General features: G+C 39.5%; 1 protein-coding gene across 4 annotated transcripts; it reads left to right on the top strand.

Moving 5' to 3' along the window:
• Positions 1–1518: 1518 nt before the first annotated feature.
• col17a1b (collagen, type XVII, alpha 1b) lies at positions 1519–26980 on the top strand. 4 transcript variants are annotated; one of them, XM_087803057.1, is made up of 53 exons: positions 1519–2192; positions 4134–4198; positions 7568–7615; positions 7739–7846; positions 9310–9603; positions 9684–9740; positions 9853–9888; positions 9982–10032; positions 11991–12128; positions 13496–14125; positions 15266–15349; positions 15422–15484; positions 15562–15714; positions 16927–17013; positions 17083–17127; positions 17192–17335; positions 18598–19344; positions 20143–20181; positions 20254–20343; positions 20413–20517; positions 20581–20643; positions 20835–20870; positions 20929–20982; positions 21049–21084; positions 21159–21194; positions 21491–21544; positions 22329–22391; positions 22461–22487; positions 22569–22604; positions 22678–22713; positions 22913–22993; positions 23069–23104; positions 23164–23238; positions 23322–23384; positions 23459–23509; positions 23565–23624; positions 23690–23743; positions 23809–23835; positions 23906–23950; positions 24016–24078; positions 24138–24167; positions 24343–24447; positions 24509–24616; positions 24684–24788; positions 24858–24983; positions 25043–25153; positions 25218–25397; positions 25467–25604; positions 25679–25891; positions 25949–26113; positions 26175–26255; positions 26357–26440; positions 26506–26980. In XM_087803057.1, the coding sequence occupies exons 2-53, from the start codon at positions 4144–4146 to the stop codon at positions 26550–26552; spliced, it is 5463 nt and encodes a 1820-aa protein (XP_087659183.1). In that variant the 5' UTR covers positions 1519–2192; positions 4134–4143; the 3' UTR covers positions 26553–26980. The 4 variants fall into 4 exon arrangements, with proteins under 4 accessions (XP_087659183.1, XP_087659182.1, XP_087659184.1 ...); XM_087803056.1 differs by having other exon boundaries at positions 7568–7657; XM_087803058.1 differs by lacking the exon at positions 4134–4198 and having other exon boundaries at positions 1520–2192.
• The last annotated feature ends 11 nt before the right edge of the window (positions 26981–26991 follow it).

Here is a 26991-nt window from a genome sequence, read left to right as displayed (position 1 = left end):
TTTGTCTTCTTTATATATATATATATATATATATATATATATATATATATATCATGCTTTGGCTTAATTAGACTTGTTGAAATCTGTTTTCTGATCTTGTTTTTGCTCATATTGCTTTAAATTTTATTTTCAAATTATTTTCTTCATCTTTTCTTTGTACTCATAATGTGGTTAACTTCTGTAGTAATGTCACTTTTCACTGTGCAGTTATAACCATTTTACTCACAACTTAAAACCCACCTGTTGAAACTAGCTTAACCATTGTTATCTGATCAATATCTGATTATTTTTGAATCTGTGTCATTGTGTTTTATAATAAATCAAAGTATTGTTACTTGTACTTTGCTGTTAAAATCTAGCTATTTCATCTCCTCATCTTCATCTCCTCATCTTTAATCCTTTACTCAATCAAGCCAGTAAATCTTCTCATGATAAATATCTTGTGACACATATTTGGGCTGCTCTGTTCTGTAATATGGTAATAATGAAGCTTTTGGCCAAAAGACGAGAGATAACCTTGAAGCCCTTTTTTTTCATCACCTGACTGCATTTATCTCAAATTAGTTGTCAGACATCATTGTAGAGATATTCTCCTGAGCAAAGATACATTAATGTGTGTTGTACAAAACGAACTTTGTTCCTGACTCACTCACATATGAATCTTTCTCTCCAAGATATAGTAAGTCTCTCATGATGTTTTGAACTTTATAAAGTTCTCCCCCGTTTGAAATCTCGGCAAACGAGAGGTTACAAGAGCAGAGTCCATTATGACGTATTAATGGATTCACTCCTCCCCCAGCCAGCTGTAATCATGCCGTGCTTTGTTTATACAATGAGTCCCTTGGATTGATGATGTGAGGTTATAGATTTCGATGCTTGACCAATCGCAGCGGAGTGGGCGTGGTTATGATAAACAAGATTTAATCTCCAGAAAAGAAAGTGTTTTCAGTGGGCGGGAAGGTGCAGGCTTTTCCCTGATTTTCTGGGACTCCTGTGTTTGTCTTATGTGTCCTTGACCTTTTAAAGTATATATTTTAACTGTGTATTGTTTTTGAATGTTAAAGCACTTTATGTCCCTGGTCCAGAAAGGAGCTTTGTAAATTACTTACTTACTTACTGACTCCTTCAAGAAACATCTTAAGACATTTTTATTTGTTCAGGCTTTTCCTTGATTTTCTGGAACTCCTGTTGTGTTATCAGTTTTATCTTGATCTTTAAAGTATATACTTTATTGAATATTGTTTTAATTGTTTAAGCGCTTTGTGACCCTGGTCTGGAAAAGCGCTATATAAATAAAAATTACTTACTTACTTACTTAAAATAGAGGCCCAAGATCTATTCAAATCAACACATTAGTTTGCCTTTAAACAGAGGATTGCACAATCCTGCTGTTATTTAAATCTTCATTTTAAAACAACACTTTTATTTAAATTCATAAATACAGTGGAAGTTTCCTTCATCATACAATTAATTTATTTTCATTTATGGATTTCAATGCATAAAAAAATGACCAGAAATATGATTAGAAAAAGAAGAAGAAAAAAACATTGTTCAAAAGCACGTGTAGTTTGCTGGAAATAGATTGTTTAAAATCCCTGATTTAAAGTTCTAACATGTCAAACTGTCCACTACTCCCTCAAACAGTAGGTGGTTTTAAAAACGCCTCATAAAAACAGCAGCAGGATAGGTTGGAGGTGAGGCGTTCGAGTGTAACGTCCAGATGTGTTCCAACTGCTGCAGAATACTCCCCTGCACAGGAGGGGAAAGTACATTAAAAAAATAGCTAAAAAAATAAAACAGTTTAAAGGAGGCAAAACAAAAGAAAATCCCTCCTCCTAGATCGACCCACCACTTCCCAAACACTTTGGAGTGACTCCAGCAGTGCCAGAGCTCATCCCACCCCCGCCGTCGACAGATCAGACTTTTTTTTTCTTCCTCTATCTCCTTCAAACTTTCTTCTCCTCCACCTGTGGACCATCCACGGTTCTGGTGGGCGCGGCTCGGGCGGAAGCCCACACCTCTGACTTGACTTTCTGAGAGAAAGTTTAGAGATTCGGCACAAAGGGAGCGAGGAGTTTTTGGTAAATCCCACCGCGCAGCGTCACTTGAACGCATCACTCTCCCCCGCGGACGGAGATCACTTCAGTCCATCTCTGGAGTTTTTAAACTTCTGGTCGCCTTCTTAAAAACAGGTATGGATCTCTTAAAAGTTACATTTACTTTGTTTTTAAATGTAATGTTGATATCTGATCTCATGTGTACCTCTTTCTCTATGGATTTTTTGAAGACGGTGTGTTTGGGGTTGTTATGGGAAATAACTTTATTTCTTATTTCAATGTGTCAAATACTAAAGTGCTGTTATAAAGTCAGTGTGTTACCGGGATCTGTGGGTAGTTTTACATGCTGGGCTATTTACAACAGTCTAAATATACAGCAGGACCTGACCTAGCTGTCTGCTTTAGGTGACATCAGGCTTTTAAGTTATATTTACTTTTCAGATCAGTTGCTATGATGGGGAACCTTGAGAAACTTCGGGTCAAACTAACCCTACTTTTTTTTTTTTTTCAAATCAATGCAGACAAAACTTCTGCTGTACAGTGATGTTGAACGTCTGGCTGTAAGGGTGTGGTGACAAGATGATGTTCAAAAGCTTTGTTGTGATTGTGTATCCGCTTTTGTTCCCAAGAGAAGACCAAGTCTATTGATCTGAGCTGCTGGGATTTTATAATTTGTGTGCTTGCCTTTTGTGTATTTTCACTTGAACACAGGACTTTTGAATTCAACCAGGAGACAAATGGCTGCACAGTTAAAACACCGAAGAAAGAAGTACTTCTAAATAAAGTTCATTCAAAAAGTTTAACGGAAAATAAACAGCAGGGTTTTGCTAAATTTCCTTATTACTATTTGAATATGTCCTTCATAAGCATATACATAGTGATTTAAAATAATAATAATAAATCATTTAATAACTCTCAAAGTTGTTTTAGTTTCAAAGTAAAAACTCCAGTTTAATATAACTATAATAGAATAGAATAGAATAGAAAATGTTTATTCATCCCCAGAGGGGAAACACACTTTTACAACAGCAGCACAATTGAAAAGAAAGTGCAAGGAAAAAAAGAAATAATAAAAGAGATAATAAAATAAAACTATCTTAAAAATATACAAATTATGTACAATATCAGAAAATGAACACTATTAACAAAATAAAATAAAATAAAATAAAATAAAATAAAAATAAAATAAGAACAAAAAATAAAAACACACGAGAAGAAAAAACTAATAATAATCTTATTTTTATGATCGTGTATTTTTTTATTCTATTTATATTTATTTATATTATATAAGATGACTTGTCAAAAAGCGGTCATGTCCAGGAAGAAAACATTAAATATAAAGCAAACTAGATGATTAATACCAAATGTATTTTACAATATTATTATTTAAATAAAAATGTTATAGTTTATATATGATATATTTAAAACAAATTCAGTTAGTTTCCTCATAATCGTCCGCTGGTAACATTTTTGATGTATTAATCTTAACTATATTTTAAAAGGAGTAAATTTATTATTTTCTTAAAAAACGTTTTTTATCTTAAATGTTATTGTGTAATAAATGTGGATCAAGGATCAAGTTTGGAAAAAGAGGAACTCTGAGAAAATGGTTCTGTGGTGCAATCAGAATCTCGGACATTAAAAACATTTGCTAATAATGTTAAAATTAAATTAAAGCTGTTTATAAACAAGTAACAACTTTGTTTTGTTTTTATATGTCCTCCACTGACGCACTGGGGGAAATCGTTTTCCAAATGAAACCCCTTATTCTTCTGGTTTATCCCAAAAACCTTTAATTATAAAATGTAATTTTATAAAACTATAAATCAAAGCTATTTAATCATGTTTTCTGTCACGATTCTGTTGATAAACATTGAGCGTGTTTGTCTCATGCATTATTTCCTGTCGTCTGCTTCTGAAAACTACTCAAGGGAAATTAATCCGTTAAATGTAATCATGTGATATTTTCAGACTCTTTGGTATGAGATTGATGATGAGTCATGTATCCAGACAACAATTTGAATGTTTTTGGTTTGAGTGGAGACACACACGACCAACTGTTTATCATCTCGGCAGATAAGATGGTATGGACGAGTTAACAAGAGAGATGGACTTCTCACAAACCTTCTCAGAGCAAAAGGGTGAGACCTCTGTGTTTGTGTGTCTAAAATAATGTTTGTAGTGGGCAGTGATGACCTGATTCTAATCCACCATTTTTTTGAATTTCTAAGTATTTCATTGTGAATAGACTTGAAATCAGAAATAAAAAATATGATCCGCCAGCCGTTCCATGTCACATGATACTGTCTATTAGTGGTGTTAGAAAGTATTGATATGAAGTTATATCACAATATTCTTTTTCACGATACTGTATTGATATTCCACAGCACTGTATCAATTGTTAAAAAGTATATTTTATATATATATATATATATATATATATATATTTCATTATTAATACTTTTTAAAACATCTTGTTTTCGTTCTGGGCTTGCAAATCATATTTAATGTCTTACCATAGTTTGTTAATGGTTTACAGATCAATAATGTGTCTGTAAAATAGAATCTTTCCATAATTTACAATTATCATGAAAATTTTCACGGCGTTTGTTCATTTTTCTGTTGCAATTACGCTTCCAGCCGCTAGCAGTCAATCTGTCCTACTTTGCTTAATGAATATTGAAATTCCGCGAGATCCCGGCAATGACTGAGGACGAGAGGATACAGTGGACTCCACCAGCTTTTTTAAAGCTAATGTTTTGGACATATTTTGATTTGTGGTCTGTAAATTCTGCAACACCAGATTCAAGCGCTCGGACAATACTACAAATATATACCCTTGTTCCTACAATATTTTTTAATGTTACCCCAGTATCATGATACGTGTCGTATCACCAATCTCTTGCCAACACACACCCCTACCCTCTATATCTGATTATTGTTATTCATCAGCAGGTTAACTTCCACATTCAGACGTGGATATATTTACAAGATAACAAGACATGATTTGCTTTTCCTTGGTCGTGCTTGGCTCTCCTCCGCAGGGGCTTTCTCACCCACTAATGACACAGCATGCCTTGACCAGTCCTCACGTCTATTTCTGTATACAATTCTGAGCTTTACTTCCAGGTGTCACAATAAGTCACCCTCTGGTTTTAACGCCATCTGCCAAATCTGAATTTAACTTGAACATGTCTTGAGTGGTTCAGTGGCACAGGAGGGAGAAGTGTCTATAACCAGCTTTAAACTGTTGATAGAAAATTAAATATTAACGTAAAATCCTCTTTAAGACTCTTAGCGGTTCAGCTTGTTTTGTTGTTAGGAAACATTGGGAGCTGATCCAAAGTGAAATCCCCCCCATTAACTTAAGTCGCACCCATGAAGACACAGAAGTCCATAAAAGTATTGGTGGCCCAGAGGAAGTGGGGGAGTAGATCACTGTTACTGGATGATGACCTGCGTGTCAAGGAAAGAAGCGATGAGTAGTTCTGCAAACATCTATGCCGTACTTCTGTTCTGTCTGCTTAAATCATCTTGTGGTCCTGCTGTGAGGGCCTCGTTCTTTATTCAATAGTCCAGGATGTTGTTGGCAGCAGCCACTGTCACAAGTTCACATCTCTGGACAATTTAGTCAAATATCTTGAGGTGTTGACACTTGACGACTTGTTCAGATACTGTTGCTGTATTTAGAAGATGTGCCGAAAGGCTTCAGAAGTATGTGTCTGGAATTTATTATCAGACTTTTTAAACAATGCTCTGATGCTGTTATATATCAAAACAGAAAATATGTATTGTTGTCCAGATTACAACTGGATTTAAAAGTATTTTAGATGTATGTGAGATGTCAGTGAAATGAGGATCTTAAACCTCTGACAAGAATGTTGATGTTGACCTATAATTAAAAGATAAGAAACAGAAGTAATGGAAGTGGATCAAACGATTAACAAGTCAAACTGATGAAGGACATTTTTTTCCCACATGCTGTTCACATGGCAGGAGTAAAAGAACACTCAACACACATCATGTGGACATGACATGCATAAGTAAACACATGAAACATATAAATGAACACATTACGATCACATAAATGATCAGTTATTTAAGGTAAGTATTAACAAATAATAATGATAACATAATAGGTTATCATACGTTCACGTGACAAACATGTCTACATGTCTACATACTGTACATAAATGATCAAAGGACATAGCTTAAAAAAACATAAATAATAATAAGGTCATTGATAAATAAATAATATAATTTTAAATAGGCAGTACATATTCTTCTCAGTGAAATATCAAAGTATGAAAAAGGGGAAGATTTAAAAAGAACTGAAGGTACCAGCAAACTTTTATATTTATCCTCCATTGTTTTCTACAATTCCACATTTGTACATGTATGACGCATACAAAACTAAAACTTTGTATAAGTCGAAGTGTTCGAAAATTCACTACAGCTAAAAAATTTGATTGTAGTTGAAATTCTAAGATTCTACATGAATGATTATACAGAGCAAACATGTTTTAAATGGGTAGTTTTTTTAGCTATATATAAACGAATAGATATACTGAGACTAAAGGACAAGATGAGATTCAAACAAATAAATACATAATAGTAATTTTCTTTTTAAAAGGTGTTAAAACATTTTGGTCAATATTATCGTTGAATTTCAAAATTCACTCATTTACTCATCCCCATGTCGACTAAGGGTTGGGATTATTTTCAGAGTAATCCATATGTTTTGTGAGATATAGGACTGCATGACGGTCACAAAAGCACTCATTTACTTTGTCTAAAAAGACAGTGAAAAACATCCAAATACCTCCATACTGCTCGTCTGTAACGTCCCTCTTGTATTGAAGCCTTGACATGATGAATTAATTCGAAAAAAAACAACCAAGTCTATATCTTAAACTTGTTTTTAGCAGAAACTAAAAGGCTAACATGCTACACAGACAGGAAAAACTCTGGTTAAATATTTTATTTCAGTTCATGATCATCAAATGAACACACTTTTTTGTCTATAACTCCAAAAATAAACAGACTACTTATAATCCCAACTGGTCGACATGAGGGTGAGTAGAAAATGAGTGAATTTGAAATTTGGGTGAGCTATCGCTTAAGGAGGAGGAACCGACCAGTTATTGACAGATCGGTTTCAATCTCTTCAGGGGCATTAAAACATCCCATAATGAAGAAAGGTCAAACTGTGCACTTAAGAGTCCCTAGGTAAGGCCCTCTAAATAGACTGAACAAGAATGTTTCTGGGGGATCGACACCATCCTGATGGTATTTAAACAACCTGGCAACCCAGCCAGTTTATTATCTATGTATTTATCATGATGTCGGTGTACTGTAAATCAGTAAAATCATCAGTGCACGTTTCACTCACCACTCCAATGTCGCAGCTGTTTAGAAGCCTTAGACGGCATTAACACTGGAGTGATATCAAGGCACAGTTGCTGCATCACATCCATGAGACGATTAATGATTTCCATCTCGTCCATCAGTTGTGACAGAGACGAGGTCCTCGGGAAGGCTGGCTTCTCTACCACCAAGTGAGTCTGCTGCTATTGTCCCTCCGACCAAACCACCCCGCGGTAATTACAGCCCCGCGATCGCGGAGAAAGCATGAGTAACAACTTCTGTTTGTTTTGTCTTGTGTGTCTTCTGGTTGCTAGAGGGAACCGCCGGATCAAATCACAGGAATATGTCCAGTGGTGCCGGAGGGCTGGGCCTGGAGAAGAATGTCTTAACCCAGAGCAGCGGAGGAACTTACTTCTCCTCATGTGAGGGCAAATTTCCACTTCAACACATCTGCTGAGGTTTAGGCTCCTAATGTTGTAAATGAGTTCCAGACTCGCAAAAGGAACATTCCATCGCCACCATAGTGATAATCTCATTTTATAATCTTTTAAAATGAATCAACTCATTTTTACTGTTGTTTAGTTGATCAAATACTACCTGAAACACACACTGTTCCCTTGTATCATCTCTGAATGTTTCATATTTAAACTTAATATAAAGTAAATCTTATCAGATATTTAATTGTCATTATTAGTTCGTCATATATACGTATATAGATTAAGATGGAAGGCAAAAAAAGTTAATTTTATTTATTTTAAGATATTACCGAAACACTAGCGGTATCTTTTAAACTAATTTTGAAAAGTTCATGACTCATTATGTAAGAGAAATATTTTCTTTTATTCAGATACATGGAGAATTTGTCTATAATAAACAAATCATGTTTTTTACAACATGGAAAGAAATTTATTTTTAAAAAAGCAATTCAATAAAAACCCGCTTTAGCCGTGGATTTCATTGTGATCTGTTAAGTGTAAGACATAATTGAAGCGTTTATTGGTACAGTCAAAACAAGGTTGTGGGTTAGAATCCTGTCTTGGATGCTCTGACTGAGGGATATTTTTGACCGTGGGAAGATTTCTTCACACTGTGAAATGGATACGCTTCACATTAAGTTGTATATATGAAAATAGACTATCTGAAAATAAAAGAGCAAATTAAATTGATACGTTAGAATTCATCTTATATTAGATTTGTCATTATATAGCATATTTATTTTATTCTACAGTGTTGACATCAATCTGTTTAGAGCATTAAATTATAAATTAATAAGATAAATATATATATATATATATATTTATATTCAAGGATATAAAGATGAGTCGGCAAAATCTTTTTTAACCCTTGATGCCCGAAAACAAATGTGTTTGTGGTATCCCTTGTGTTGTCTCTGTTTCAAGGTGAACAACCTCCAACAAGGGATACCACAAACACAATTGTTTTCAGGCCTCTGGGTCACTTTGAACCTGAAAAATAGATTTCCTCGAGATATTTTTACAATCGTTATATAATCGTTACAATCTGAAATTTTGAAACAATGTTCATTCTATTATTACATTCATCTACAAAGTTCAAAGTTGTCACAACTTGCACCAGTTTGTTGTGACTTCCTTTGCACCATCTGACAATTATTATTCTGTTTTTCTGGACCAAAAGCTTCTTCGTTCATCAGCCAGAACCAAACACCACCCAAATCTCACTAATTCCCCTACCATCGAATTCAAAGAGCGGAAATAGACTCATAAAACCGGACTCGTGATTTTTGGCTCCTTCTGACTCACACACCCTCATTGTTGTCTTTGGATCACAGCTTGAAATGCAGAATTAAGGTTTTTTTTCGGAAAAACAGGAAAATGGACCAAAAAAAAGATGTTTTTGACCCCAGCTTCTGTAGGTGTGAACACCAGCAGCTACAGCTCGTCCTCCGGGGTGTACGTTGGCGGGGAGTCGTCGGGGGGAGGCGATGGCGGCGGGGGCAGCAGCTACTTGGACGCAGAAGGCTACGGCAGCGGGAGCGGCGCCGGAGGCGGCATCAGTTACGTGGCCAGCTCCGTGTCCAAGGTCAAGTCCGCCTCGTCGGGCGGCGCCAGGAGAACGCAGGCCTCGGGCTCGTCGGGAGGCCTTTCGCCAGGGTTCCGGGATCGGAAGCAGATAACCAGTCGTTCTGGAGGCTACGAGGGTGAGCTGATGAAAACCTGTGCCAGGAACAGAAGGTACCAGCCCGACGTTTATATTTCCATTGTCTTCTCCTCTTTCCAGGGAGTTCCAGTGCAAATTCCTCCCCAGAATTCTCACGCAAAGATTATGGAAACTATTGTAAGGCTGAAATTTATTGCATTATTCAGTCTTTGCTCCATAAAAACGCTCATTGTGTGTGTGTGTGTGTGTGTGCACGTGTTTCCCTTCTTCTTTGTCTGTTTCCTCTCAGGCTCCAGCAGCAGCCGAGGGCGGAGCGAGAGCAGAGGTATCAACTCATTTCCCGCCTCTGCCTTTTGTCCTCCCCTTTTGAAAACATCTTTTTTTTATTAATTAACCCATTTTCTCTCCTCGTTCTCAGACAGCGACATTCGAGTGCGGCTTCAGAGCGCCTCCCCTTCGGCTTCCAGATGTAAGAACCCCCGATTGTTACGCAATCTCCTCGTAAAAAGAAACAAAAGCACCTTTATTTGAGTCGACTGCTGCCAGAATCTTTTCAGATCCAGAAGCAGCTTCAGCCTCTATTTACAATCTACCATCTTCTGTCACATGACCTTTTTATGAAATCCTGATTTGAAACATGTGTTTCCCAGAGAGAAGAAGGAACTCTGAGAGTTGTGTTCAGTGGCTGGTTTGAGAGGGAAAAAAAAAAAGTCCTGGTCTGTGGTGGCACGTATGACTCATAGTTGTTGGCCAAAGTGTTCAACAGGTTTAAATGTCGCGCACTCATGTGCGCCCCCTGCTGAAACAAATCAGTAACTCAAGTTCAATTCAAAAAAACAACCCAAAAAAATGTTTTTGAAGTTTTGCTCTTTGTTGTGGTGGGAGGATGTGTTTAATGGGGGAATTTAATTCTAGCTGCGACAGAAACATCAGAGGCAATTTGGGGTTCAGAGTCTTACTCATGGACGACACAACACGACTCCGCAGGTATTCTGAAGTTTGAGCTGCATTGGCAACTGCAACCCTTTACTAAACATGCGTTACATGGCAGCTGTCTTTTGTTACTAGGGATAAAGAAAAAAAAAACTACATTCCTCTTGTAATCCCAACTCGGCTGGTGTCAGATAACCAGGATCATAAATGGATTAAGGACTATATATCCTCCTAAAACTCAATGGAAGTCCAATTACCAGCAACAATACATATGTCTATACAACATGCTAACAACTTGAACGTTTAAAGATGAATAATCCAAACTAGCCAGCATTTTATCATCTAGGATTATCTACTCAAAAGAAAACAAAAGTTGAGGATTACGCTAGTATGTTTGTTCAAGATCTAAATGAATGAAGCTACTAACTGTGGAGTACTCCTGTAGCAATATCACAGATTTTTTTCCACACAAAGTGTAAGAATGTTCAGCAGCATCAGAGACATTCGTCTGTTTTGCAGTTATTTAAATGATTACTCTATTACTTAACATCCTAAAAATAAAAATTTAAATAGCAGCAGCTGCCCCACTTGGCTCAAATAATTTCACGGTAACTGGGTGTCAGATTACTGAATTTAAGAAAGGATTAAGTATGTTTGTAGCTGAGAATATAAGTAAGTAAGTAAGTAATTTTTATTTGTTATTGTTATTTATATAGCACTTTTCCAGACCAGGGTCACAAAGCGCTTAAATAATCAAAACAATATTCAATAAAGTATATACTTTAAAGATGAAGATAAAACTGATACACAACAGGATAATATACTGATAACAATCCTGTAAGAATTCTAAACTATTTCAGGAAATGTATCTTGAGAATCATAGTTGGAGTAAATGTATAATAACAATTATATATTGAAATTGTACCAGATTATTTATTACGCTCAAGTAGTTTTTAATAAAATATTATCTAACCATGAGTCAAGTTTAACAAGCTATGTTTGCTGTGCATGAAAAGAGTGAGCAGGCCTTGTGGTGATATTTTTGTAAAGGTGTTGTTTGAAGTGTTGCTGATGGTTTTCTTTGTGGGATTTTGATCTTGAGGAATGAGATTAAGGATTAAGAAGATTAATGGGACGCACCCTTGGTCTCACCTTTAAAAACTATAATAGTGTTTTCCCAACGTGGCCGTTTGTATTGTTATTGTATTGTATTTATATTGTATAGTACGTTTTAAATAAATAATTTGAATACATATATAAATATAAGATGATTTCTAATTTGAATTTGGCAGCTAACATATTATTGAAATGAATGAATGAAAGGCGTCTGTTATCTGCATGTTTTCTGGTGTGCAGTGGGAAACCAGACACCTCTTGAACTTGCCATGGCCATGAAATGTGAACCCTAAAACTTAAAGGGGACAGTACAGGAAGTGACCTTTGACCCCCCCGGGCTTGTGGAGAAATGGCAGCATTGACTTTGACTCTGCTCAGGGGCCGAGCTGGAAGATGTGAAGAAGCTTCTGAAAGGACGATCAAACAGCGTCAGTCCCACCCGCTCCTCCGCCTCACTGCCGGTTCCAAAGAAGATCAGCGTGGAACCCAAAACCATCTCTGTGGGCACCCAGTCAGGTAGTCATGTTACAAGCACACACACACAGATACACACACACAGACACACAGTGTACATGCGCAGACTTGTTGTCTCCCCTCAGTGATATACGGGTCGGAGTGACATGAGCTACTACTGCATGGAAAGGCATCCACACTCCATGGTGGATTTTTTTTTTTCAACGATGCCCAGCACATTCCATCATCAATCTGCTTTATATCGTACCAGAATTACACATCTGGCAACACATCTGTTTGGCTGTTTGGTGTTTGCGTTCCCAGATGTAGAACGGAATCGTACATCTTTTATATCACGCAGAGGGTTTGGCTTTTCTGCTCCCAGGAAATGTGAGGAGTTATGTTCCTCTGGTCTGTGAGTCACATGTTTTTATCATGTGCTGGATGGTATTCAGAGCGTCTTTTCATCTCCGCCTGGTATCAGATAGAAGCTGGCAAAGATTTCAATTGTGTGCGAGCAAAAACTAATGTAAAAACCCAACTCTCCTGACTCACTCGCATGTTTCAAATGTTGAAGTCTTTCTCTAAAAAATTCAGTAAGTCCCTCATCATGACCATGTTTTAAACTTATTACTTTATAAAGTTCTCCCCCGTCTGAAATCCTGGCGAACGAAAGGTTACGAGTGTGGAGTCCATATTGACGTAATAATGGCTGTAATCACGCCCTGCTTTGTTTATACAACGAGTCCCTTGGCGGTGTAGACTTCCAGGATTGATGACGGGCGGTGACAAACCTTGTTGTTTGACCAATCACAGGAGAGAGGATGTGGTTATTGATCACGATTCATTCTCAGTAAAAAAACAAGTTTTTTTCAGTGATGGAGGTTATTTTCTAATGTAAATATTTCAATGAATAGAGAGTTTTGTACAAACAGACACATACTGATGAGTACAATAGAGTCCAACATCTATTTAAGACACACTTAAATCAACACATTAGTTTTCCTTTAAATAACAAGGACAAACACACACAAATATTTTATTATTAATATTTCAACGTTTTGCAATCATATTATATTGAACTTGTATTATATTATATCAATGAAGTTTTATTTAATCTAATATAAGTAAAATATATATGACAGAAAAATGTCGAAATAATAATAAAACATTTAAACGCATGTGTCAAAAGCAAGATTTATCGTCCTTCAATATTCTGATGTTACAGTGTCAGCATGTATTAAACTTGATTTTATGTTTGATTTGCGTTAACTTCAATGTAAATGTGAATATTGTGTTACAGTTTAGCATTTTCATCTTGTAGCAATTAGCTTCTTGGAAGCCGTAGGTTCGAACTCACTCATGTCACAATGTTTCTCAAGATTTTCCAGAGAGAGCAAAAACATAACATTCTCTCTCTCTGTCTGCAGTGACTTCAGCGTTTGACACTGGTACCAGATCAGCTGGTTTCAACACCATCGACTCGTACGGCGTCTACGATAACACTGGCCCAGTACAGTTTGATGCCGGAACCAAAGGCACCCAGTATGGTGGTGTCATCATCACGTCGGTGCAGCACGGCGTCAAGTCGGGCCCGTACGGCGGCAGCCTTAAGGCCGGACAGTACAGCACTGGACTGAGCCCGGGTCAGTACGATACTGGTCTCAGGTCTGGACAGTACAGCACCAGTTTGGGCTCAAGCCACTACGATATGGGAGCCAGGTCCGTGCAGTACGGCACTGGCGTGGGCTCAAGTCAGTACGATGGCACCGTCAAGTCCGGCCAGTATGAGACCGGGATGAAGTCGGGCCAATATGGAGGAAGTCTGAAAGTGGGGCAGTACAGCAGCGGCTTGACTTCTGGAGTCCAGGCTGCCAGTCTCAGATCAGTCCAGTTGGACTCTGCGCACGATGCTATGCTTCCAAACTTCTCGTGGTCCACGCTGCCGTCCAACTCCAACACTGTCGTGGCCGGCAACACCGGCAGCAGCTACACATACCAGAGCAACAACATGGGGACTTCAGTGCATCCTGGCCCAGGCTCACCCCCGTCCCTGTCAGGTGAGGTTTGAGCTGAAAAAATGTTATATACATACATCAAACAAATGTTTAATATCAGTTGTTTGATGCTGTATCATGATACAGTGTCTTCATTTTGAAAGGCCACTAGATGGCACTCTCTGCATTATAATCTTTTTCTCTACTGATTCTATCAAACCTGGCATCATTTTCAAACGGAGAGTGCCATCTAGTGGCCTTTAAAAATGAAGACACATCATGATACAGTGATGGGTTGATGATGCAGGTAATGATCGAGTCGTAAAAACAAACAACAGGGGACATCTGGGGCCCTTTGACCATATTTATGTGGCCCTCATGAACCCAGAGTGAAGCTGTGATCGTATATTCTTGAGAACAAGCAGTTTAAAAAAAAAAGTATATTTATTTATCTGTAATTATTTTACCTTTTTTCCATTATGAGGACATAAACAATTGTCATTCAGTACTTATTAATCTCTAAATATATAACTTTTTTTGTTTTAAAATAATATGAAAGAATATCGTCATCATTTATATTAATTTTGAATACAGTTTTTATTTTATTTCACACATCCATGTTTTGCCAATTATTTTTTAATGTAAATGTTTAAAGTATTAACAATGGAATATTATACAATGAAATACTAATTTTGTTGTATAATTTCGTAATAACAATTTAATTTATCCTTTAATCCTTGAATTCAATTGTTTCTATATTGAAAGGTAACATTTTCTACTTGTTTTTTTTTTTTAAATATTATAGAATTATTTTTCTAAATAATAGTTAAAAGGCTATGAATTGAAAAAAACATTTAGAATATTTATTTAACAATTATTGGAGTTCGATTTCAAAACTAAGTAACATTTATATACATACATTTGTTATATTATTTTTCAATAAAAGTGTTATGCTTAAAAAAAAAGAAAAAGTATTGATATTTTTTATTCAAAAATTCAATATTCTGATGACGGTGATATAATAGTCATAGTAATACTACTATAATACTATAGCTTCTTGTTGCTTTAAAAACTACTACAATACAATATTTAATATATTTTTGTTTTCCATATTTTATCCTTTTACTACTGAATCTTTTAAAATAATTTCTCTTCATCAAGTTTTACGGTGGTCCTTAACCAGTTCATGATCTCTTTCTGCAGTTTACGGCTTCCAGAACAATCTGGCGCCCGTCTCTGGTCAGCTGTTAGGCAGCAGTGGAGCCGGGGCTCAAACACAATCGGGAGGTGAGTCTCATGATGGTTTAAGAGAGTGAATGCATCCATCATAGATATGTCACAGCTGTCTTGGAATTCCAGCTTTCGGAGTTCAGAAAAACACGTCCAGTGCGGTCGGAGTCAGCGCCTCAGCAGTGTCCACAGGTGCGCAGCATGAGGGGCCACGATGTTTTACCTTATTCTGGATCCAGCCGTGATGAACAGACTTTGTGTGTCGACAGCCACCAGATCTCAAGCAGACGAGGGGTACAAGAAGGACTACATGTACGTGAGCTCGGACAAGGAGAACGTCTCCACCAGGAGGGAAGGAGAAGGCTTCATCTTAGCCAAGGACAGCGGCAAGCAGTTCAGCGGCGGCGTTCAACTGGGATCAGGTACTGAACACAGGATCTCTGGACAATCTTCTAACAGTGACCTGAACAGCTCCTGTGATGCTTTGCCGCCCAGCCAACCAATCACGTTTGTCAATCACTTTTGACTTGGCAACAAAGGCATAGAAAATAAAATACAGTATCGTAGCGAGCAATCAGCCGCCGCCTTACTTACCTACCAAATAGAGCAGTGTGTAGAAAGGCATCATGGGAGTTCACTGTTTTGTCACAGAGGTGCAGTTATTACATCCTAACACTCATTTCTGTGGTTGCGCTGTACAATAAACAACTTTTTTGTAACAGAGTGAACAATGACAAGGAATTTTGCTTAAAACAATATAGTCCAATATACAGTATAATGTCCAAATAAAAAATCTCCAAGGCCACTGAAGGTGAAAATATTACATAATTGGATTAAAAGTGTCTTAGGTGAACCCCTTATAGATCAGACATTGTACCCTCGGGTACCATCAAAGTATTCTGTGGGCGTGTTCTGAAAATATTTTGTGTTAAATAAACCATCGAATGACGCTTTCAATCTGGCAAAATCATTGGTAATAAACAAACAAAATCACCAAAATGGTAGGTCACCCCTGACATACAGTAGATGCCTATATTTTATTTAATATACAGACCTGAAATAATTTAGAGACAAACTGATGTATGTCATCTTTTTTCAGAGGAGACTAGTTATTGACTAGTTAACATATATACGTTACCTTTTTACCTGGCATTTGACCCACGTGACGATTAACATTTTAAACTTATTTTATTAATGTTTTTAAATATTATTATTAATGTTTTATTATTATTAATTATTTATATGACATTTCATGGCAATGTATCTTTTTTATTTGCATTTATTGTATTTTATTTAAAAAACCTTGTGTTATGACCCACAGACAACACAAGAGTTAATCTTTTTTATTATTTGATTTCTTTATTCTGCACTGACACCACAACAAATCCCTGTGTTGCGTTTACAACACTGGCAATACAAGTTTCTGATTATAAAATGGAGCGAATACTTACAAAGGGAGTCATTAAATTAGTCATTAAAACACAGATATTCAAGCCATAAAAATAAAATGGACAAATAGTGTATGTGTATTTTACGGGGAAAAGGTTTATAGTTCTCTATCAAATTGTCAGAACCTAAATCCATTAAATGAGACAATAGCAAACATGTTTTCCTAAATACGATGATATTCCCAGGCTCAGTATCCGGAGACTCCATCAAGAAGGAGAAGCTGATCTCGGCCTACACTGAGGCGTCGCAGCTGAAGACGGGCGGCGGTTACTGTGAGTGAGGAGACGTGATCAGACTTGGATTCAGGAACCTCTAAAATAATGAATCTGACTTTTTTCTAGATGGATCTTCAGGAGTCATGATGAAAGACAAAGCCACTTACGCAGGTATTTCTAGATCCTTCTAAATGTTTGTGATTAAATGGTTCACTGTGTTTCTCTCTGTGCTCAGAGATACACAGAGACAGTGGATTGTTCGGCGGAGGAGGATTCTGCTGCTGCTCCGATGCCTGTTGCTCCTGGTGGAAGTGGCTTCTGGGACTTCTGCTGCTCGGTCTTCTGCTGCTCGGACTCTTGTTCGGACTCATCGCGTTAGGTGAGTCTTTGTACTGGGAAACAAAAGTATGTTTTTGCTGGTACAGGACACGTCATTGCAGTTCCTGGAGGTGTTGTTGACCCTTATCTTCGCTCCACTCCCAAGAAACCTGATACTGAACGCTTTTCATTCACCGTCACCCAGACATTTTTACTTGCTGACATCATAGACCTCCGAGTGTGTTGTTCTCACAGCAAGAGTCTTGTCCCAGTGGCTTCATTAAATACATCGTTTTCTTGTCCATTTAACTCAAAGCTGCCGGGGGACAAATCTGGCTGCCAACTCATTTTGCAAGAGCATAAAAAATGTATAACTTGTATAACCATTTTTTTTTGCCAGCAGATACACAATAGATTTCTTTTATATCAAGCAGAGACAACAAATGTGAAAGTTTTCATCTAGAAGCCACATGAATGCTACAATTAAGATCATATTTATGATAAAAATGTACCTGAAATTGGACTAAATAACATAAATATTTGATTGTGTATGGATTACTTCATTCTGTCTTCTGTTAAACAAGCCACGTCTGTTACAAATGTAACTTATCCCAGATATGTCGTTTTTTAGAGGATGACTCGCTCATTGATAAGGAAAGAAATATAAGTTTCATTTTGTTCAGCCTGTGAATCAGATTGTTGTGAACATTTTCTCTCCCTGTGAGTTTTTCAATCTTGATCCGGTATAGCTAAAGGTACATTTGTTTAAAGATTAGAAAAATAAATGGTTATGAGTTTAATTTAAGAGCGGATGTTTGTTATCGTTTGTCCATGTTTTTAAATAATAGCCTCTTAAGTTCTTATAACAATAGCTATGACATTCTACTGACAAAAACTATGCTTTTAGGCATTCCATGCATCAGCTGAAACGTTTCAGGACATGACTCATGACATTAATTTGAGCAAGAAAAGACTAATTTCAGTCATATAAAAGCGTTACTATGAACGATGGAACATATTAGGATCTGGCTCCTCCTACTGTTAGAACAGCGCAATTACAACAGTGTGGTGAAATCCATAATATCTCCAGCCACTGTCAGCATTACTGAAGGAGAGAAACGCTCTTTATTGGTTGTTGTTCTCTTGCTGGAAACTTCTAAAAAGTTCTCAAGCCATAATGGAAATGAATAAAACCGCCGTCTCCAACTTGCTGCAGAAGAGATTATCTGGTCTAGAAAGGCGCTATATAAATAGAGATTATTATTATTATTATTATTATTATAAACGGGAGGTTTTGACTGTGAAATGTTCCTTCTGTTCCAGCTGAAGACGTGAGAAGTCTGAAAAAGCGTGTGGCCTCTCTGGAGTCCACGTCCTCCGTCTACTCTGCTGTATCTTCTGAAAGGAACTTCTACATGGGCGGAAAAGGAAACGGGGGCACTGATATAAACCTGATCACTGGCGGAGGCGGCACTGCGGGAACAGGTACAGGAGTAATCTTGGCTGGTGGAGGAGGCACGGGTTCCAGTGGAGGCGCAGGAACAGGATTCGTGGCAGGCGGTGGTGGTGGTGGTGCCGGTGGTGCCGGTGGTGCCGGGGGCTCAGATTCCAGAGCTGGAGCCGGAACTGGGGTTTTCGTAGCCGGTGGTGGAGGATCTTATGGAACGAACAACATCGACATCATTACTGGCACAGGAGCGGGTGGTGCCACAGATGTGGGTCTTGGGGTCGCTGGTGCAGGTGGCGGTGGCGCTGGCGGTACCAGCAGTGGTGGTACCAGCAGTGGCGGCACCAGCAGTGGTGGCAGCAGCAGCACCAGTGGAGGATCTAGTAGTGGGTCAAGCAGCACCAGCATTCGGACCAGCAGCTCAGAAAGTACCAGTTTCAGTGGTAGTGCTGGATCTGCTGGTGCCGGAGGGTCTAGAGGTGCCAGTGGGTCTGGTGGTACCACGTTCATCAGTGTAACTGGTCATGGGACAGATGGAAGTGGAGGATACATAAACACGGCGGACCTTCAAGTATTCCTTCACCGGATGATGAAATCAGAAATGCAGTCTCAGGCATTCAGAGGTAAAAACAAACTTACAGATATATGAAGTATAATCTAAAGTATCTATTGACACTGTTTACAAAAGACAACGTGTCAGGAGGTATAATGTGTAGCCATCTGTAGCCAGGAATTCCAATCTGTACTAGTATGATTACAGATCCTACTAGTACGGATTGGAATTCCAATCTGTACTAGTAGGATCTGTAATCATACTAGTACATTGTATGTACTAGTACAATCTAGTACAATCTAGCACATATTTGAATTCCAATCTGTACTAGAGTGTACTAGATTGTACTAGTACAGATTGCAATTCCTATCATAGATTTGAATTCCAATCTGTACTAGTATGATTCCAGATCATACTAGTTACCGAAATCAAAATGTTATGTTACGTTATTAAAAAGAACACTTTTAATACAAATCACAGAAATTACATTTTAATTAAATCATTAAATTATATTTAATTAATACAAAAAAGTCTTAATTTAATAAACGAGAGTTAATGTAACTGGTTACTTTTCCACCTCTAAAAGAAGACTAATAACTGTCCAATTCAATGACAAATATTATCTAACATGAATATTCCAGCAGAGGGCGACAAAGCTAAATTGAATCAGAACAGCGGTGCCTTCAAGTGCACGTGTATCTCAGGTTGAGAAACACACAACTGAATCAAACCTTTAATTTGATCCCACACATTAAACTTAAGAAGTTTTCTAAGGAAATATATCTGTAAAAGATAAAACTTAAATGGACATAAACTCACTCACAGTAAATAACTTGATTTAAGCCAATTTAATTTTTTGTTTCAACAGCATTTCTAGCATCTGAACGAGGACTACCTGGACCTAAAGGTACGGTTTACTATTTGTTTATCAAATCAGAAATATTCGCTTGTTATAAAACAAAATATTTACCTGTCTCAGGTGATAATGGACATCCGGGAACAGCAGGTCCTCCTGGTCCGATCGGGCATGAAGGCCCTGAAGGTCAAAAGGGTCAAAAGGGCAGTCAAGGTAAAAAAGAAAACGACTAAATTGATGTGAAATTAAGACAAAGAAGTTGACAAGATATTTTCCAAACAGGTGATCACGGACGGGAGGGACCACCAGGTCTCCGAGGTCGTGAGGGGACCACGGGTCCCAGAGGTGACCCGGGACCCTCGGGTGTTGGAATCAAAGGAGACAGAGGTGCCAGGGTTTAAAAAATCTGCAGCAGTAGGTCCTCATTTTATTGAATGATTTTCTGTCCAGGATCTCAAGGAGATGTCGGACCTCAAGGTTCTATCGGACCCGTCGGTCTCGCCGGCCAAAAAGGTAAATACAAAGATTTTTTTTATGAATGATTTTGCACAGTCAGCACTTTCCCTTTATTGATGAGGAAGAAAACATCCCATAATACTCCCACCACAATCCTACAATGTGAGGGTGTCTTGGTTGAAACTCAATAAAGGGATTAAGGGCAAGAAACTGAAAGAATATCTTTCATCCGTTTTGTTTTTTTCCAGGTGAACCCGGAGTCGCCGGAGTCTCAGGAACACCAGGTGAGTTGGTGTCGTCCGTGGAGTAGAAATAAAGTGTTTCAACCTCGTATCATTCCAGGTCAACCAGGATCTCAGGGTTTCCGCGGCGAAGCCGGAGCGCCGGGACAGAAAGGTCAGTGATGATGATTCTTCACTCGTGGTGATGCATGACTCAGATGTCCGCGACTGTTCCCTGCAGGTGACCGAGGACTGGCCGGAGCTCATGGCGTTAAAGGTTTATATTTTCATTCAAGCGCTAGTTAACGTGCTCCTGCGTGATTATAAACGACTGTGGCTCGTTTTTTTTAGGTGAAGCAGGGGATAAAGGGCTCAGAGGAGGCCCAGGTTTGTCATCAATATGTCACTATCTTCTTTCAGCACGTGAACCTCCTCAATATATCTTTCCCTATAACCAGCTTTGAGTTCTCTACCTTAACCTTAGCTACTGCTATCTTCACCCATGGCTATACTCCGGGTACTCCTTTCTTCTTCTCCCTCCACATAGCCCACATTTCCTTCCTTCTTTTTCCTGATGCACTCCAACTGACCACCTTTTTTTTTTCCTTTTCCGTCAGCACTTTTCTTCTACTCTTATTTCCTTCTTCAATATGTCACAATTTAACACCTGTGTTACTATTCAGGTGATCCTGGATCACCTGGTCCTGCTGGAGAGAAAGGATCAAAGGGGTCGACAGGTGAGTGACAAGATACAATGTACGCAAATATATATATATGTATTTATATATATCAACGGGTTTGGACAGAATCCAACTGTGACCAAACATGTCATCAGCCAGAAAGTAGTGATGATCTGGTAAAGCTTCATGAAACAGTGTCATGTTGTTTAGAGGTCAGTAGGTGGCGCCATCAGTTTAAAAAGTATGTGATGTTTCATTAGAACAGCTGTTCAAAACAAAGGAAAATAGTGCAGACGCCGCCATCTAGTGGGCTCTGAAAATAATGACTGAATTATTGTTATTTAAATATATTTAAATAGTTTGTTTTTAGTTTGGGGATTTAACGCTGAGTTTCTGGACATGGATTTAACTCAAGGAATTAAACAGAGACAGATTAGTAGTTCACAACTTTCAGTAACCCCCCATTTTATAGATACAAACATGAATATATAATCATCATGTTTATGTTAATGATTTATTATATTGATTAAGATACACAAAATCAAATAATTCGTAAAATAAATTATTGTTTTAAGTAATAGCAATTTTTTTTTTTTCATCAAAATTACGACGACTCAGTTGGATCGTTATGATTCTTCAGCACCATCTTGCGGTAGTTAAAGAGAATGACACAAAATGGCGGAAAATTGGCTCATATTAGAGTCAGACAGGAACAATTAAAGGTTTACCGTAAATTAAATATCATGTAATTTAAAGGAATAATGCATGAAAATGGATTAAAAAATGGCCTTTTATCACACCAAATAAAATATTGTTTTTTTTCAACTTCAATCAAATTAAGGTGATCAAGGACCTCTTGGAATTCGGGGTCCGCCCGGCACACATGGAGACACTGGAATTCCAGGTAAAGCTTTGCCAACATTCCCGCCTTGTTCTACGCAAACAGGAATCTGAGTTAACTTGTGTTTAACAGGGAAAGCTGGGCTTCAAGGGCCTCCAGGTAAAACCACTTTTTTTTGGTCTTGTCAATAAAGTCTGATTTATTTCTACTGTATTAATCTCTTTGACTTTACGATTGAAGGAATTCCTGGCAATCCTGGACAACCTGGTCCTAAAGGTACTGTCTTCTCATATCAGGTTCATCACTGATCGAATGAAATAAACTCATCATAAAACTACATTTTTCTCAGGTGAGATGGGCCAGGCCGGTCGAATCATCAACGCAGGTAATTCAGAAATAAAATGAATATTGAGATCTCACTAACGGCTGTGTTGCCTTGGCAACGTGGGATTTTCCAACTACCATTAAATATAATGTTAGAAGCTCCCATTTTAGCAGCTGTTCCTGCCTGTTTTGTCTTAATTTCTGCTTTTTTTTACATTCAAATCTTTTAGTCTTTAACCGTTTATTCTTTTGTTTTTCAGCCGGTCTTTCTAGTGTTGGAATCCCAGGACCACCAGGGCCGTCAGGACCTCCGGGACCTGCAGGACCTCCAGGTCTATCAGGTCAGATCTTCGTCCACTCATTTCATTGAGTTGGGAAGTCGTTAGTTTTTTTTTCTCACCTGGTTCTCTCCTCAGGTCCCATCGGTCCTGCAGGTCACCCCGGCCAGCCAGGTGAGTTGTCATTACTCAACTCGGTCCCGTCCAGACTCATCAAGCTTTTCTGTTCGAAGGTCTTAAAGGGGACCAGGGCGACTCGGGAATATCATCGTCCACGTCCGAGCGCTTCAGCTCCACCAGTGCTCAGAGTGAGTTTCAATCGTTCGTGTTCGACATCACTTCTTCTAGATCCATACAGGTCAATGAAACCTTCTTGATTCTTCTACTGCAGGGTATGGTTCCGGGGTAGGAGTAGCAGGTCCACCAGGCCCGCCCGGTCCACCTGGACGTCCAGGTAAGTGAAGAAAATCTTAAATCTGACTCAAAATTTTAGATTAAAAACGCAATCCTAACTGAAGAACATTTTAGGAGATTCAAGACAAGGACCGCCTGGACCTCCAGGGCCCCCCGGTCAGACCGGTAAGATTTATTTTACCACGAAATATCAAACACACGCCTCACTGTCCCGTTCTAGGTTATGGAAGACCAGGACCTAAAGGAGATAAGGGAGACTCTAGCTTCACATCTAGTTCCGGTATAACTAAAAAAAAATGGTTGAACCGATTGTTGAACCAGATTTTAAAACCTTGTCCTTCTTAGGCAGCACCGTCTACACTGGACCTCCGGGACCACCAGGGCCACAGGGACCTACAGGTATTTCGACTTCGAGGTCAATGTATATCTTTCGAATAATCACGTTAAAATCATGGCTGTTTCAGGTTCTCAAGGACCAAGAGGTTACCAAGGTAACGACTCCTACACAACTGACCGACCCTGACGACAATCACGGTTTATTAAGTTTTCCGTTTGTTTTAGGTGAACAAGGTCCGCCCGGAACACCAGGAAGATTGACAGGCTCTGGTACATTTGAATCCAACATCTTTCCTAAGAAATATTACTTCTTTGACCGTCTTTCTCTCCAATAGTTTCAACATATTCTGGAGGAGTTCAAGGACCTCCAGGACCCCCCGGACCACCAGGAGTCAAAGGTAACTACAAATCAGGAAATGCATTGTTTGTCAAAACTAATATTTTTTTCATTCATCAGGAGATCCTGGTATTCCCGGCTCTTCCCGAGGTAATTTCAAATCAAAATATAAATTTGTGCAAATGAGGGTTGGGGGCCCTTAAATTGTATTTATGTGGCCCTTTTTACTGATGACATTGTCTCATTAAAACCTACTAAAATTGGAGTATAAAAGGAAATTGAAATCACCCACCCCTGAATCAGAACATAACTTTCTTCTCTTCAGTGATCTCAGGTCCACCAGGCCCTCAGGGACCCCCTGGTCTTCCAGGTCAGACGGGTTCCTTCTCCTCCTCGACTGAGATGCGCCAGTATATCACAGACTACATCAGTGAGTCTCACTAGAAAGGTTGAAACTCGGGAACGATTGTTTTAAAACCGGATTTCCACAGGTAGAAGCAGACAAGGATTACCCGGACCTCCGGGACCACCCGGCCCACCAGGAACCCTCTCGGGCTCCATTGATGAAATCTCTGTTCGGGTCGTTGCGTACCTGCAGCGTGAGTCGATAGATACTGAACCACAGGACGCTTGACTTGTTCTGAACTATCTTTTCTTCTATTTTAGGCTCTGGTTCAAGCTTGAACCTCGGCATCCAGGGACCCCCCGGACCACCTGGTCCTCCTGGTTCTGGAGCCATGACCATCAACGCCCTCATCACCATGCTGCAGAGTCAGTCTACGAACAACTTTCTGTCCTCAAATGACTTTACGTGCTCATGTCTGTTGCCATGTTGTCCAGGAGATGACGTGAGGAGATACTTGACGGGACCACCAGGACCGCCCGGACCTCCTGGGGCTTCAGGGTCAATCTCAAGGACCTACAATGTGGAGGAAGTCGCAACTTACGTCTTCAAGATCATGACTGGTAGGACCCTAACTTGAAGATTTAAGAGGCCGTTAATCCAACCTTTGTTTCATTTGTAGACAGGGGAATAGCCCGAGGTCCACCAGGGCCACCTGGACTTCCTGGAACACCTGGTTCTGGAGGCAGTGCTCATGCCACGGCTGTGATCGACTACACGGTGCTGATAAGAAGTGAGATGTTATCTCAACACTGCGCTCCGAGATGGATTCACTAAGTCACCAATCTCTCCATCAGATCCAGAATTCCAATCCTGGATGACTTCTGCCGTTCAACAAGGCCACCAGGGTCCTCCAGGAGTACCCGGACAAGCAGGCCCACCTGGACCTCCTGGGCCCCCGGGGGCGTCTACAGCCACCGTTATTGGATCCGGAGGTCGCGGCTACAGTCTAGAGGAGGTCCAGCGTTACCTGCAGAGTAAGTTGTGACGTCATAGCTCTGCTCGATATCCAAGCTTTGCCATGTTGACGCTGCCATGTCTTCCAGGTTCCAGCTTCAGGGGCCTGCAAGGACCTCCCGGCCCTCCTGGACCACAGGGACCATCAGGTGGTTACGGTGGAACGATCACATACACGGGAAGCTCTCGTGACGCCATCCGAGCCGAACTCCACGACTACTTGAGCAGTAAGCCGGGGCCGGAGTCGTGGGATCGTCGCCCCTTTACTGGACCAGAACTGACGGACTTCTCTGTACGTCAGGTGACAGTGTTCGGAGAGTCTTCACGGGACCCCAGGGACCGCAAGGACAGAAAGGAGAGCCCGGTGAGTCGGGGTCGATCCAGACCTACACCCAGAGCCGAAGCTACTCGCAAGGCGACTCTCAGTCCAGCAGTCAGCGGATCAACGCTGGCGAGTTCTCTGGGACGCTGGACTTCTCCAGCGTGGCTCTGAAGGTCACAGACTACATCAAGAGTGAGTCCCCAGCTCCGGAAACCAACCGAACACCACATTAATTAAACTCTCCTCTAGACCAAGGCCTCTTGCAAGACTACTTAATCGATGGTCCGTGGCGGGATCAAGTCCGCGCAGTCCAAGGTCCGGCTGGTCCACCAGGACCCCCGGGGCCGCCCGGCTACAACAGAGTCATCGGCTCTTATGGCAACGTGACCGCTGACCTCATGCAGTTCTTCAAACGTGAGTCGTTCTGCTCTTGTTGACCACATTCCTTCACTCACACTCACGTCCTGCTCTACAGTCCACGGGACAGTCATCGGGCCTCCAGGAATACCAGGACAAAAAGGCGACAGAGGATACCCAGGACCCAGAGGAGAGAAAGGTACTCAACTATCTCACTTATCGGCAATCTATTGCAAAAAAATGTAAAGGACCCAGATTTGACCCCTGAGGAACGCCACTCAAATGTTTTTAATGATTCAGGTGATCCAGGAAGTCCGGGACTACCAGGTCTGCCTGGATCCTACACCATCCAAATACCCCAGCGAGTGCAGAAGAGAGACACAGGTAAGGCACTGGTCTAGTCTGTCATGACATAGACTAACTCTTTCACCGTTTGTGTCCTTTTGCAGGAAGAAAAAGTCTACGGCACCAGCAGAACCAGAACAGTGGCGGCTAATGTGCTCTATAGTCCGACTTCAACAAGCTTGTATGAAATATAAGCAGCTTTACATGCATCAGTCTTTACCTAACCAGCTTCAATAGACTTCTTTTTAGCTGCTGGTCAGTTCAAGACCGACTTTCAGTGTCAAACCTTTCTCACGAGACGCTTTAACGGAGAGAAAGTTTGTCCACAATTTGTTTTTTAAGAAGATGAGATTTTAAATGTCCTTTTAAAAGTCTGGTGTATTTTTTAATGATATTGTCGTGTCGTGTTGTGAGTCCAAAGCTGCAAAACCGTCATCGAAAAAGAGAAATTATCGAAAATATAATCCAGTTTTATCATTTGAAAGTGCACTTAAGTGTTTGTGTGTTTGTGTTCCTGGAAATTGTGTCACACTTTTTGAAAGAAATAAAACAAATCTATTTTTTTTGGACCCAAGAGTACAGACGAGTAA

This window comes from Callionymus lyra, chromosome 11, assembly GCF_982586985.1.
Source record: "Callionymus lyra chromosome 11, fCalLyr1.hap1.1, whole genome shotgun sequence".
NCBI classification, from domain to species: domain Eukaryota; kingdom Metazoa; phylum Chordata; class Actinopteri; order Syngnathiformes; family Callionymidae; genus Callionymus; species Callionymus lyra.
This window is presented reverse-complemented; position numbering and strand designations above follow the sequence as displayed.